At 37.6% G+C, this 14,108-nt stretch overlaps 1 protein-coding gene across 1 annotated transcript in view; it reads right to left on the bottom strand.

The window, feature by feature from the left end:
• Positions 1-14,108, bottom strand: part of Rasgef1b (RasGEF domain family member 1B) — a 553,655-nt gene that overhangs the window by 422,817 nt on the left and 116,730 nt on the right. Inside the window, exon 2 of the mRNA XM_048784769.1 lies at positions 9,349-9,396. Within this exon, the coding sequence (XP_048640726.1) occupies positions 9,349-9,396 (48 nt within the window). The remainder of the gene's footprint in view (positions 1-9,348; positions 9,397-14,108) is intronic.

Genomic DNA, 14,108 nt, shown 5'->3' with positions numbered 1-14,108 from the left:
AAGAAAGATTTTTAAATAAACAATTTAGTGGTATAACTCAAGGAACTAGAAAGTAGAAAACCTAACAAACCCAAATTTAGTGGCAGAAATAACAAAGATCAAATATCAATGAAATACACTTTCATTAGGGCAAAAAAGATCAATGGTATTTGAAAATTAGAACAAAATTTTAGCTAGACTAACCGAGAAAAAAGAGATAGAAGACCAAAATAAATAAAATCAGAGATAAAAAGGGAAACATTACAAGTGATACCACAGAAATATAAAGTATCATTAGGGACTATTAAGAACAAGCATACGCCAACAAACTGGAAATTTTAAAAGCAATGAACAGATTTCTGAACACATACCAAAACTGAAAGATGAAGAAGCAAAAAATCTGAACAGCCCAATCACAAACAATGATATTGAGTCAGTAATAAAAAATCTCCCAAGAAAGAAAAGCCCAGATCAGATGGCTTCAACACCAAATGTTACCAAACCTTTAAAGAAATAACACCAATTATTCCCAAACAATTTTAAAGAATTGAAAGTAATAAAATTCTTCCAATTCATTCTATTAAAGCAGCATTACTGCTATCAAACCAGACAAGGGCACAACACAAAACAGAAAGCTACAGACTACTATTCCTAGTGTAAGAATTCTCAAAAAAATAATAGCAATCTGAACCCAACAACACTTTAAAAAGATTATAAACCATGATCAAGTGAGATTTATCCCAAAGATGCAAAGACAGTTCAACCTATGCAAATCCAGAAATGTGATATGCTATACCAACAGAATAAAAGACAAAAAACACATGATCCCCTCAATAGATTCAGAACATGTATTCGACATCCCTTCATAATTAAAATAATCCTCAAAAAATCAGGTATACATGGAGTGAAGCTCAATACAGTAAAGGTTATAAATGACAAACCCACAGCCAATATCATACTGAATGGGAAAAAGCTGAAATTGTTTTCTATAAGATCAAGAAAAGACAAGATTGAACACTTTCATCATTCTTGAGGACTTAAATGTGAGAACTAAAACTATGTAGCTACTAAAATAAAACAAGGGAAATAGGTTGGGGCTGGGGCACAGTGGTAGCGCACTTGCCTGGCATGTGTGAGACACTGGGTTTGATTCTCAGCATCACATATAAATACATAAATAAAATAAAGGTCTATCAACAACTAAAGAAATTTTTAAAAATAGGGGAAACACTTCAGGGCATTGGTCTGGGTGTTGAGAGCCACAGTTTAGTCGGAATGACGCCTGGCATTTTTGCTAGAGGGAATGGTTGAAAAGTGACCCTGCTCCGGGAATAGGGCAGCTCCAGGATTAGGGTGGATCCTGCTGCCTCAGGCGCGGACTTTGCAGTTCCCGTGGAGTTCTCTTGGGGGTTCCCAGAGAATTGGAGCAGGCAGAGACCCGTGGAGGGTGTGTGTTCCTGGGAAGTGTGTGTAAAGTGCTGGTGAGAGTTCAGGAATAAAGAGTTGCTGTTTGAACCTACAAGGCTTTGTGGCGGCTCCGTTATTTGTGCCCAGCCAGACTGCAGCATCTGGGAAAGATTTTTTGGCTATGATTCCCCAAAGTACAGGCAATAAGAGCACAATTAACAAATGGAATTACATCAAACTAAAAACCTTCTGAATGGCAAAGATAACAACAGAATGAAGAGACAACCTAAAGAATGGGGAAAATATTTACAAACAATTCATCTGACAAGGGGTGAATTTCCAGAATATGTGATGATCTCAAATAACTCAACAGCAAAGCAACAACAACAACAATAGAAATCTGAGTTTAAAATGGGTGAATAGCCTGAATAGATCTTCCCCAAAGAGGGTATAAAAATGGCAAGCAAGACTATGAAAAAATATTCAACATCACCTATCATCAGGGGAATGCAAATCAAAATTACAATGATCATCTCGCCCCAGTTAGAACAACTATTATCACAGACACAAAAAATGAAAAATGCTGGTGAGGATGAAGAGAAAGAAAACATCTCATACACTGTTGGTGGAGATGTAAACTAGTACAACCACTTGGAATACAGTATGAAGATTTATCAGAAAAGTACAAATAGAACTGCCATATGCCTCAGAATTCCTACTACTAGATACATAACCAAAGGAGCTAAAATTAATATATAAAGGAGATACCTGCACTCCCATGTTTACTGCAGTACTGTTCACAGGAACCAAGATTGGACTCAACCTTGGTGTCCATTGACAGATGAATGAATAAAGAAAATACAGGAGTTGGGTGCAATGGCACAGGCCAGTAATCCCAGAAGCTCAGAAGGCTGAGGCAAAGCCAGCCTCAGCAACAGCGAGACCCTATGCACAGTCAATGATACCCTGTCTCTAAATAAAATACAAAATAGGGCTGGGGATGTGGCTCAGTGGTTGAGTGTCCCTGAGTTCAATCCCCAGTACCACCCCCCTGCCATAAAAGAAAGAAAATATGGTACATAGATACAATGAAATATTTTTCAGCCATAAATAGAATGAAGTTCTATCATTTGTCTCAACATGGAAGGATTTCAAAGATGTTAAGTGAAATAAGTCAGGCACAGTAAGAGAATCTGCATGTTCTCACTTGTGGAAACTGAACAGTAGAATAGTGGTTACCAGAGCCTGTGAGGGGCTTGGAGGTCACATGAAGAAAGGATGGCTAACAGGTGTAGGGTGGCAGCTAGACAGGAGAAATACTTCTAATGTTCTATAGAACAGTAGAAAACTATACTTGACAATAATTAATTGCATATTTCAGCATAGCTAGTAGAGAAGACTTTGTTTACTTCCCCAAACAAAGAAATGATAAGTGTCTGAAATAATAGCTATGCCAGTTACCCTGACCTGATCATTACACATTGTATACCTGTATGGAAATGTCCCACTGGACCTCCAAATATATACAATTACTCTGTGTCCATTAAAAATAAAAACTATGTTTAAAAAATTAAAATAATATAAAATAAATAAAACCATGGAAAGAGAGGAAGGAAATAGAAATACATATTGCTAAGTCCAAAAAGCCTATCTGAAAAGGCTACATAGTATATGATTCCAACAACATGGCATTGTGGAAGAGGCAAAATGATGGAGATGGTAAAGATCAATGGTTTACAGGTGTCGAGGGAAGGAGGGATGATTAAGAGGATTTTTAGGGAAGTAAAACTATTCTATATGATGCTACAGTATGGTGATAGAATATGGATACATGCCATTATATATTTATCAAAACCCACAGAATGTATGAGAGTGAACCCAATGTAAACTATGGACTTTGGGTAACAACCAGGCATCAAGGGAGGTGCATGATTCTACCAAATGCCCCCACTCTACCATAGGATGCTGTGGAAAGTAGAGAAGGCTGTACATGCTGGGTTAGTGGAGGGCTCAGAAGGACAAGAGAACACTGCTGAGGGTGTCTGGATAGAATCAGAAAATGAGAATACTACAGAAGTGTTCTAGAGCCACTTTAAATCTATAGCAGGAGAAAACTATAAGCTACCTGTCCAGGGACCTGAGACAACATTGGACACCATCACTGCTCATGGCATGCTTTGCTGGGTTGTAAAGTGAGGACCTGGGATCTTTTTCAAGTGGATTCAACATTTACGAAGCTCTCAGATATTTGATGCAAGAGCAAAGTGAGCAGGGGAAAGATACAGACAATAACAAAACACAATTTCTGTTTGGAGGAGAGCTTACAGTTGGGTGGGAAAGAGGGACACTACCTTCATAAACAGGGAGGGTGAAGGGGGAGGGGTGTGGGAGGAAGAGATAATCATATCTGAATAAAAAGCTGCCAGCCTCAGTACTCCATATTGGACTATTGGCTCCCAACCAACTGCATGCACAGTGACCACAGGTCATCTAACCAGTTAATGTCTCCCTCCAAATTGAACTTAGAGGTAAAGAATGCAATTTTAGGAGCAAGGATAAGATCTTTCTACTCATCAAAAACAGCACCCTGCTTGCTAATGCTAGGAATTCCACTCTTGCAACTCAGTTTCATCAGCCTTTGCCACGTATTGAAATGCAAATAGCCTTAAGAAAGACTAGATGTGAAGCCATATAATGCAAGTGCAACTTAGTTTGAATTTATTTATCTGATCTGAAAAGATGGCTTTGATAGGAGAAAGGATACCATAAAGTCAAAATCACTGAACACAGAGAAATATTTGGGTGGGAGATTGAGAATATTTAAAACATTATTAACATCAGGCTTTGGCAAATTAATTTTCTTTCTGATAATATGGAATAAAAGCACAAAAGGCTTGATCCATGGAAGAAAGAACTGATAAGCTAGACTTCATTAAAATTAAAAATTTCAGCCAGGAGTAATGCCACATGCCTATAGTCCCAGCTACTGGAAAGGCTGAGGCAGAAGGGTCAGTTGAGTTCACAAGTTCAGGACCAACCTGGGCAACACAGTGAAACCCTGTCTGAAAAGAAAAGAAAGGAAAATTAAAATTTCTGTTCTACAAAAAATACTGTTAAGAGAATCAAAAGACAAGACACAGATTGGGAGAAAATATTTGCAAAATACATATTGGATGAGAGATGAAAATTTAAAACTTAACAATAAGGAATACTAAGAACATTTAGAACTTAGCAACAAGGAATAATCAGAATAAAAAAATTGTCCAAAGGACTTAACAGACACTTCACAGAAAGGAGATATACAGGTGAAATAAGCATCTGAGAAGATGGTCCACATTACATATCATGGAAATACACATTAAAACAACAATGAGATCCTACTGCACAACTATGAAAATGGTCAAAATCCAGAAAACAGTCAACACTAAATGCTGATGAGGACATGGAATGACAGGAAGGTGCCACCTCTTTGGAAGACAGTTCAGCATTTTCTTACAAAACTAAATACATTTTCACTGTACAACCAAGTAATCATATTCCTTGAGGAGTTGAAACATTTGTACACACACCTACACAGGTGTTTATAGCTACTTTATTCACATTTGACAAAATTTGGATGTAACCAAGATGTCTTGCTATAGATGAATGAATTAAATAAACTGTGGTACATCCAAACAGTGAAATATTATTCAGTACTTTTTTTAAAAAAAAAAAAAGTGCCATTAAGTCATGAAAGGACAAGAGAAAACTTAGGTGCACATTATTAAGTGGAAGAAGTCAATCTGAAAAGATTACATACTGTATGATTCCAACTGTATGACATTCTGGGAAAAAATGAAAGGATGGACACAGTTAAAAAAAATAGTGTTTTTTTGGGGGGGTGAGGTGGAAAAGAAGAGGGATGAAAATGTGGAGAACAGAGGACTTTTAGGACAGGGAAAGCAATCTTTATGACACTATAATGTTGAACACACATCTTTATACATTTGTCAAAGTCCATCTAAAGTGCAACACAGTGAACTCTGATGGACTTTGGGTGGCAATGACGTTTCAATCCATAGTAACAAATGTACCACTCTGGTGAGATGTTGATAATGGGGGAGGCTAAGCATGTGTGGGGACAAAACAGCTCTAAAAAGTTTAATCTTTAAAAATTTAAGTGGAATGAAAATATTGCAGCCATTGAACATTTACAAAGCAACCATAACTAATTATGTCATGTACACTATTAAGATTTTTATTAATCTTGAAAAGATACGAAGAAAGTAGCATCTAACCACACTCACTGAAATTTGGGTAATAGAACATGAATTTTCCCAGTCCTTGCCCTTCATACATTTACTTTCCTGATTCCTTTCAACAATGGGAATCAAGAACAGGTTTGGGGTATTCCCATGTCCTATAGACTCTATCTCAATATAATCTAATCTCTGTAAGCAGATTTTCCAGAAAGATTAACATGACCTAGTATGACCTTGACAATATGACTATGACTTTGATGCTCTCTCAGGAGGATCCTGGGCACCACCACTATCATGCTGACCCCCAAGGCTCACATCCCCTTACAGCTCTGGCCTAAGTACATACATAAAGAAAATCTGTCCCTCACTTCTCTTGGACTATTGAGGCAATTGCCACTTTAAAAAAAGGAATCAAATTTACAACAGAAATAACATAAAAATTACCTGATTTATACAGGTACCTGATCCTGCCAATTAGCTACTAGAGAGACCTCAGACCCTGGCTGTTCACAACTGTTCATGACTTCAGAGAAGCAGCCATGATATTCCTACACTTTTAAGTGTCACCTGGACAGAGGTCAACTCTGTAATAGGCTGTGTTGGTCAGCTTTTCGTTGCTGTGACCAAAATAGCCAATAAGAACAACTCAGAGGAGGAAAAGTTTATTTGGGATCACAGTTTCTGAGGTTTCAGTCCATGGTCGGCTAACTCCATTGCTCTGGGCCCACACATCATGGTGGAAGGGCATGGAGAAGGAAAGCCACCCACCTCTTGGTAGCCAGGAAACAGAAAGAAATGCGGGACGGAGGGGATGCACAGGAGGACCCAAGGACAAAATATGTAATACCCCAGGCATGCCCCCAATGACCTACTTCCCCCAACCATGTCCTATCTGCCTGCACTCATTACCCAATTAGTCCATTCGGATTATTAATCCATCAAATGGGCTAATCCACTGATTAGGTCACAGCTCTCATGATCTAATCATTTCACCTCTGAACATTCCTGTGAAGTTACACAGGAACTTCTGGTAAACATTTCATATCCAAACCACAACAAAAGCTCCATACATATTTACCTACATGATAGCACTAAATTCATATAACCACACACACACACTCACACACACACACACACACACAGAGGAAAGGTGGAAGAGAATGAGCAGCTGAACTGTTATCATACTCCTCCATTAAATTATAACATTCTCAAGGGCAGATTCTTATGTCAGTATTTATATCACTCCCGATGGCCAGTACAGCCTCTGGTATAATCAGGTGCCCAATAAATAATTGTTGTGTTAAAGAATGAATGAATTAAACTTGATGATTTCTCCCACTACTTAAAATATGAAGTAAAAGACTAATTCAATGCTCTATCATAGCCTCTGATAAACTCTGATTTTAAGGACATCATCAATAAAGTCTCTATTGATAAAACTCCAGTTTTAACATCTCTCTACTGTTCACTTTCCAACAGAGAAGATTTTAAAATATACTAAGTTAGAGAGATAACAATCAATGGAATTAGCAACCAACTGGAGAAGAAACCAGTTTAAGGCAAAGGTAATACTTTAAAAACTGTACATACACTCACAGAGGCAGAAAGAAGTTCCTATATTCAAATTAAGATAAAATGTCATATCCATCAAGAGCCCATATTTACTGAGCACCTACTATGCACCAGGAAGTATGACAGGCACATCATTTATATAACTTTATCCAATCCTTCTAATAACCCCACAAGCTAAGAATCATCATCTCCATTTTGCAGAGTTCAAAGTAAGACTCAGAAAAACGTTTTTGTCTATGGTCACTTGTTTAAGGCATGAAGAGCATGAACTTTGAAGCCAAACAGATTAGGTTTAAATTCTAGCCCTGTCTCTTCCTAGATGAGTAATTTTGAACAAACACAACATGTCTTGGTTTTCTCATCTGCAGAATGGAGCTAATATTCATGCCAGTTCCTAAATCATTGCTTCTCATCTCCAAACTCACCTTTCTATACCCAATTCTGGGATGCTGGGGCTGGGACTCTGCAAAACACATTTTTGCTTCATCAACCTCCCTGCCAGTGTAAGCACTAGAGGAGGCTGTGGAGCTGGAAGGGAAGGGACTTGCCCCTTCCGGTGCACCTGCTTGGAGCATCCATCATCTCAGCAGCACCAACTTCCTTTCCTCCCTGCAGAGCCCCCGGGCCAGTTCGCAGTTTTCCCGGTACTTGAGAATCAGCCTCACCCGTGTGCTCCTCAGAGAAACCAGTTTTCTAAGCCTCTGACTGTTCTTCGAGGTCTGAATCTCAACTCTGTGGGTGCTCCTCTAAGTGTCTAAGAAGTTTTAGTAGTCCCAACTCTTTTCCTTGTTCCCTCAGCCAGAGGGGAGGTAGCTGCTTCCTAGAATTGCTACTTCATGATACCTTACAGCTACTTCTCTTTTTCCTATTTTATTACCTAGTTAATGACTTCACACATGGTCAATGATTCTTCCTATTAAATTCTCTGCTTAAATTACTGATGTGGGTTCATTCTCCTGACATACCCTGAGGAATACAACATCTACTTCAGAAAGTTGTTGGGAGTATTAAATGAGATAAGCATTGTACAGTGCTCTTGCTGTACCTGAAGCAGGGAATTTGCAATTATTATCTGTAAGTGTTGCAGCTGAGTGGGAGCCCCAAGCCTACCTTCCAGCCAATATGGGGCATTTCTAGCAAAACATACAAATATCTACACAGCTCTGGGCTTATGCTTGCCACCTATATTGCTTCTTTTAATCTAAGAACCTCTCAGATGCTTTGCATTCTTGCAATATTTTCTCTCTGACAATTGACATCAAGAAAGGTTTTGCAAGTACTCCAACCACTGCAAATGTCTACATTGAACTTCTCCAAATTCTAAGAAATCCATGCGCATCACTACCCTGTTTATCATTAGGAATTGGCATAATTTAAGTGTATGGAAGTGTGTGTATGTGTGTCCAAGGGTTAAGATTTTGGTATTTCAAATATTCTATTTTTTTCCAGTTGTTTTTTCCCTCTTGTTTTGTATGTATTGTTTTATCAACTTTCAATAAAATACAGAATTTTTTAAAAAATTATTAAGTGCTTATTTTGTGCTGAGCATTGGAATATAAGTGTCTTCACATATATGATCTCATTTTATCACTAATTTATACTACACTAGAGGGTATATACATCTTCTTTGCACAAATGTGTCCGAGATCACATAATAAAGTGACAAACCAAGAATTAACACCAATTTCTTTGGACTCACAGAGCTCATTTTTTAAGCAGTTCACCACGGGCCATACGAAAGGGTCATTATCCACAATAGATGCTCAGAGAATAATGTGTAGTAAAAATATAAACTGAAATAGGAACAAATTCCTCCGCTGGGCAGGGCTTAGAAAATAACAGAGGGGACTCAGGTAGAACATCTGCTGACTCATTTTCCAGAATTCTTTTAAGCCATGGGAAAATTCTCAGCTTCTGTCATTAGGTTTTAAGACTATCTGTCAAATTCTGTTTCATTTCAAGGATCTGTCTCTAATTTCACTTTTATTATTATGGAGGCAAAGAAAATGAAAATCCAAAAACACTTTGTTTCTAGAGATATCCTGGTCCTCCAAAGACAATTCTCTGCAGTTGTGTAGGGGGAGAAGCACCCACCAAAAATGATTATTTATTACAGGAAAAAAATGTAGAAGGAAAAAAATAAACGTACCTTTTGCTTGGTGCTCGATTTCAGGCCAACTCGGGAATGACTTTTGGACTAGAGGAAAAATGAGAAAGAAATCTATGAGGAACACAGTGTAATAGCAGAACTTATTCTGGAGTCGTGTCTTCTAGGGGGTAAAAGTTTCAAGTTAAAAATCCTCTTCCCTAAGCTTCCTTCATGGTATCTAGGAATAGAAAGGCAGCTCAGACTGTGCTGTTAGATTTTATATACTTTATGGAAACCCACAAGTCCTGAGCTGAGAGCAAGAAGAGCCCACACTTCATCAATGCCTCGTTCACATTTACCAGGTCAGCATCTCTCCCTAGAGGACACTGGCAGAAGCCCAGACTGCAGCATGCAAAGCAACGGTCATAGCTATCACAAGGCAAAGGGAAAGAAGCACAAGGTAGGGTTGGGCAGAGTGAATAAAAACAGAGGCAAGCAAGAAAAGAGAGGAAGGAAATATAGACGGAACAAACAGAAAAAGAAGCAGAATGAAAAAAGAACACACTCATGGCAATATTTCCAAGTGTTCTTCTATGGGGCAGACTTCAAACTCTGCTAATTTGAATATATTTTCATTTCATTGAAACAAATCTCTCAAAAACATTAGTTTGTATAAAGGGTATTTTTGTTTCCAGTTTGTTCATGATTATCTAAACTGATCTGGGATTAAGAAAGATAAACCAGGCATTAAACTATGCCAGAGAATGTTTTAGTAGAGAATATTACTATCATTTTTTCCCCCAGTGAGAAGGAAAAAAGCAAAATTAAGCTTACTTTAGTGTTCAGATAGTGCATATATTTGGCCCTAAGAGTACCATGAATCAAAGTTAATTCTAAACCAATTGCTACAGCATAACTAGAAGAGATGTCTTCTGAAATCAGAAGTCACAAATGTTTTGGTCTCAGAATGCTTTTGCAGTTTTAAAAAGTATGGGGTCTCCCAAAGAGCTTTTGGCTCTACTGATATGGAACTGAGAAATTTTTGAAGTATGTGTTTATTAATTCCTTTTAAAATAGCAATAACAGACCCATTTCATGTTATGTAATATTTTATATACTTTATGTGCACAGTAAAACAAAAAATAAGATAGCATTTACATTTTTTGCAAATCTCTTGAATGTTTGGCTTAAATTAAAAAATAGCTAGATTCTCATATCTATTTCTGCATTTAATCTATTTTGATAGGTCTTTGTTTTCAGAAAGGAAGGAAATCTTACTCAGATAAGTAGTTGGAAAAGGAGTATTTAAATAATCCTTTCAGATTACTATGAATATTCTTCTTTGATAATGTGACAAAACTTGACAAGTGGTAATTTCTTAAGAATTAGTTGCAATGTAGTCTGAAATCATTTCAAGAATACTTTGTACTCTGTTATGTAAACATTTATTGGTCTATCTTATACCTGGAGTAGGTTTTTGTTTTGTTTTGTTTTGTGTTTAGCACCATACTTTGGTCCTTTGGAAAAAAATGGTTAGGTGAGTTTTGCAGGGTTCCCAACTGCTGACCCATTTCATTATATAATATCAAAAAATCACATTTACCAATCATCAGCCTTATCCAAAAACTCTTCAATTGCTAGTATGCTATTAAGATCACAATAGCAGATACAAGTTTTCCAAAATTCTAATTTTCCCTTGAAAGCTTAAATTTTATTATAGGCAACAAATACTTCAAGGAAATTGTTTTTCTTGTAGCAATAGGCCCACTTCATTTATTTTTGCAAATATGTCTGCCAGCTACCTGAGTCTGAATAATTCTATTTCATCTCTTATGCTCATAAGTAAAAATGGCCCTTCATGAAATAAGAGGCTAGTCTGGCTTATAATTCAATCACACAAGTGCTTTTCCTCAAAACAGCCATTGAACATTTGAATGCAGCAGAAGTGCTTTGTGCACGTCTCACTTTATTGCACAGCATACTTAAAAAGATGTGTACTCGAGGGTTGAGATCCAGCAAACTTAATAATGTTTACTACTTTGTCAAGGGCATTCTCAAGTAAAACAGCTCCCCCAACCCCCAAAGCCCCTGCAACATACTGCAAATGCTCGGTGGTGAAATTATGATTACTAGTGGAGTTTGGTGGTACTGCCTTAACTCATATTAAAGCACCAACTGTTCTAACCACTGTTGCTCTTGCATAATCAGTGCAAATAGTGCCCAGTGCTATAGTTTGGATTTGCTAAGCCCTAAGCCTTAGTTTCCAAGGTAGTGTGCACTTTGGAGATGGTGGAACCTTTTAGGAGGTGGCACCTTATGGGAGGGTCTCAGATCATTAAAGAAATGCCCTCAAATATCACAGTGGGACCTGCTCTCTTCGCCTTTGTCTAATTCTAGCTTAGTGATGTAAGTAGTTTGCACTCCTGTCATAATATGCTGCACCCAACAGAGGTTCAAAGCAATCAAGGTCACTTGATCTTAGATTGAAATCCTCAAAACTGTGAGTTGAAATAAACCTTTTCCCTTTGAAAGTTAATTGCCTCAGGTATTTTATTATAGTAATGCAAATCTGACTAATAAATCCAGCAAAAAGGGAAAGAATGCCTTTTTAATATTAATTATGAAAAGAGTTTTGATTCTCAGATTCCCTTTGAGAATCACCACCCTTAGTTATTTAAAACAATTGATTCTAAAACAATTAGATCCTCCGTCCTTAAATTAAATGAATTTTAGAAGGAAAAGAGCCAATATAAAGTAGTTATTGTCCTGACCTCTTTTTTGCTGCTTCAGAAGAAAGACCAGTAGGGAACAGACTTCCTTCTGATGGATAGAAGCTGCACAGGAACAGAACTTTATTAGAAATCAACATTATTCATCTTTCACTTAATCAGTGTTTTAAGATCTGTCTAAACTATTATGAGATGAATTCTTTCCTGCCAATATTCATATGTTAAACTCCTAACCCCTCAAAACCTTAATATGTGACTGGTTTTATATATAGAGATTCTAAAGACATACATAAGGTAAAATAAGATCATTGGCCCAAATCCAATATGATAGGTGTCCTTATAAGAAGAGGAGATTAAGACATAGACAATACACGAACATGGAGGATAAAGATGTTCACCTACAAGACAAGGAGAGAGGCCCTCTGAACAACAACAGCCCTGGTGACAGTCCCAGTCTAGGACTTCTGGACTCTATGATTGTCAGAAAATGAATTTCTGTTATTGAAGCCACCAGCCTGTAGTATTTTATTATTGTAGCCATAGACAACTTATTCATAGACCCTGATAAATCTACTCCAAAGAAAAAAATCAAGAATCCAGAAGAGGGAGATCCAGGAAAACCAAGTGCTGGATCAAAGGGGCCATTATCCTCATGTTCACTGCCAGTCCTGAGAGAGTCTGCCTGGCCCTCCCACACTCCACAGTTTGTAAATATCACTTGGGGTGGTAAACTGGGCCATTCCAAGTCATGGGGTCTAGTGTGGTTCCCAGGCGTGTGCTTTTTTTTTCCTACCAGGGATTGAACCTAGGGGTACTTAACCACTGAGCCACATTCCCAGCCCTTTTTATTTTTTATTTTGAGAAAGGATCTCACTAAGTTGCTTACAGCCTCACTAAGTTGCTGAGTCTGTTTTCAAACCTGCTATCCTCCTGCCTCAGCCTCCAGAGCCACTAGGATTATAGGAGGAGACTACCATTTAACAAGCACCCTGTGGAAGTGAAATAGACATATGGTCTTCAAGCCACGTGGTTGAGAACCACTTCCTGCCAAGGACAATGGTAGCTTAGAATGAGAAATAGGAAAGTACAAGAAACTGGTCTGGTTCTCCCTCTCTTTCTCTTTGATGCATCTGAATAAATGAACTTCTTTTTGCTCTCCCTATTAAATGCCTAGTGTTAACATTCTGGATTTGATTGAACCATGTGGGTGAGCCAGGAGAATTAAATAAAGCAGGCCGAATGTTGGCAAATTACTCAAACTCATCTGCAAGCAGATCTGCAACAATTCTTATCCCATTTAAAAACGTGAGCACACAAATTTCTGTGTTCATTTTATGTCTTCAGAAATTGAGTTGGGCTCCTATATCATATTAAATGCCATAAATATCTATGAATAGGCCTTTGTATACAAGTCAGTCATAATCGGAAACATGACTTAAAGGACAGATATCCCATTTACAAAGAGAATTAAAAGTCACTCAACTAGAGAAATGCCATTTTCATTTGACACAAATGAATTCCCGGGTCTCCTGGGTGTATGTCTTACCTAAGCAGGTTGGGGGTTGGGCTTCGTGAAGGGTCACCTGTGTCACTGTGCCATCAGCCCCCTGTATGCCAAATAGCAGCCTTCTAAAAATTCCTTTTGCACATTATACATTATGGCTAATGTTTATTTTCCCCATAACTCTATTGTAACTGAAATGCCATGAAATTGCAAGAAAAAATAAACTGTTACAATAATAACAATTAAAGCAGATAAATAATAAAATCAATTCAAAAACTATTTTACTTTTTTCCTCACACAATATTTCAAACAATCGAGTGAAATAAAAAGTGTATTAAATTTGAGGAGGATGAAGTGAGGTAGAAATTTTGGTATTCTGAAAAGGTTATCAAGACATGGTATTCACTGTTGATAGGTCTGACAACCCCAAACTCCCCTCCTCCCCCAGGAGGCCCCATTTTTTTAGGATTCCTCTGCTACTTTTAGCAGATTTTGGAAAAACCCTCTCACATGGATGGTTTTAAAGTTTTCCTTGACTCAGCATCACCAGATCACTCTGAGTTGGATTCTTTTTTTTTTTTTTTTTT

The sequence above is a fragment of the Marmota marmota genome, unplaced genomic scaffold (genome assembly GCF_001458135.2).
Source record: "Marmota marmota marmota unplaced genomic scaffold, marMar, whole genome shotgun sequence".
Taxonomy (NCBI): Eukaryota; Metazoa; Chordata; class Mammalia; order Rodentia; family Sciuridae; genus Marmota; species Marmota marmota.
Note: the sequence above shows the minus strand (reverse complement) of the source record. Positions and strands in the feature narration are given on the sequence as shown.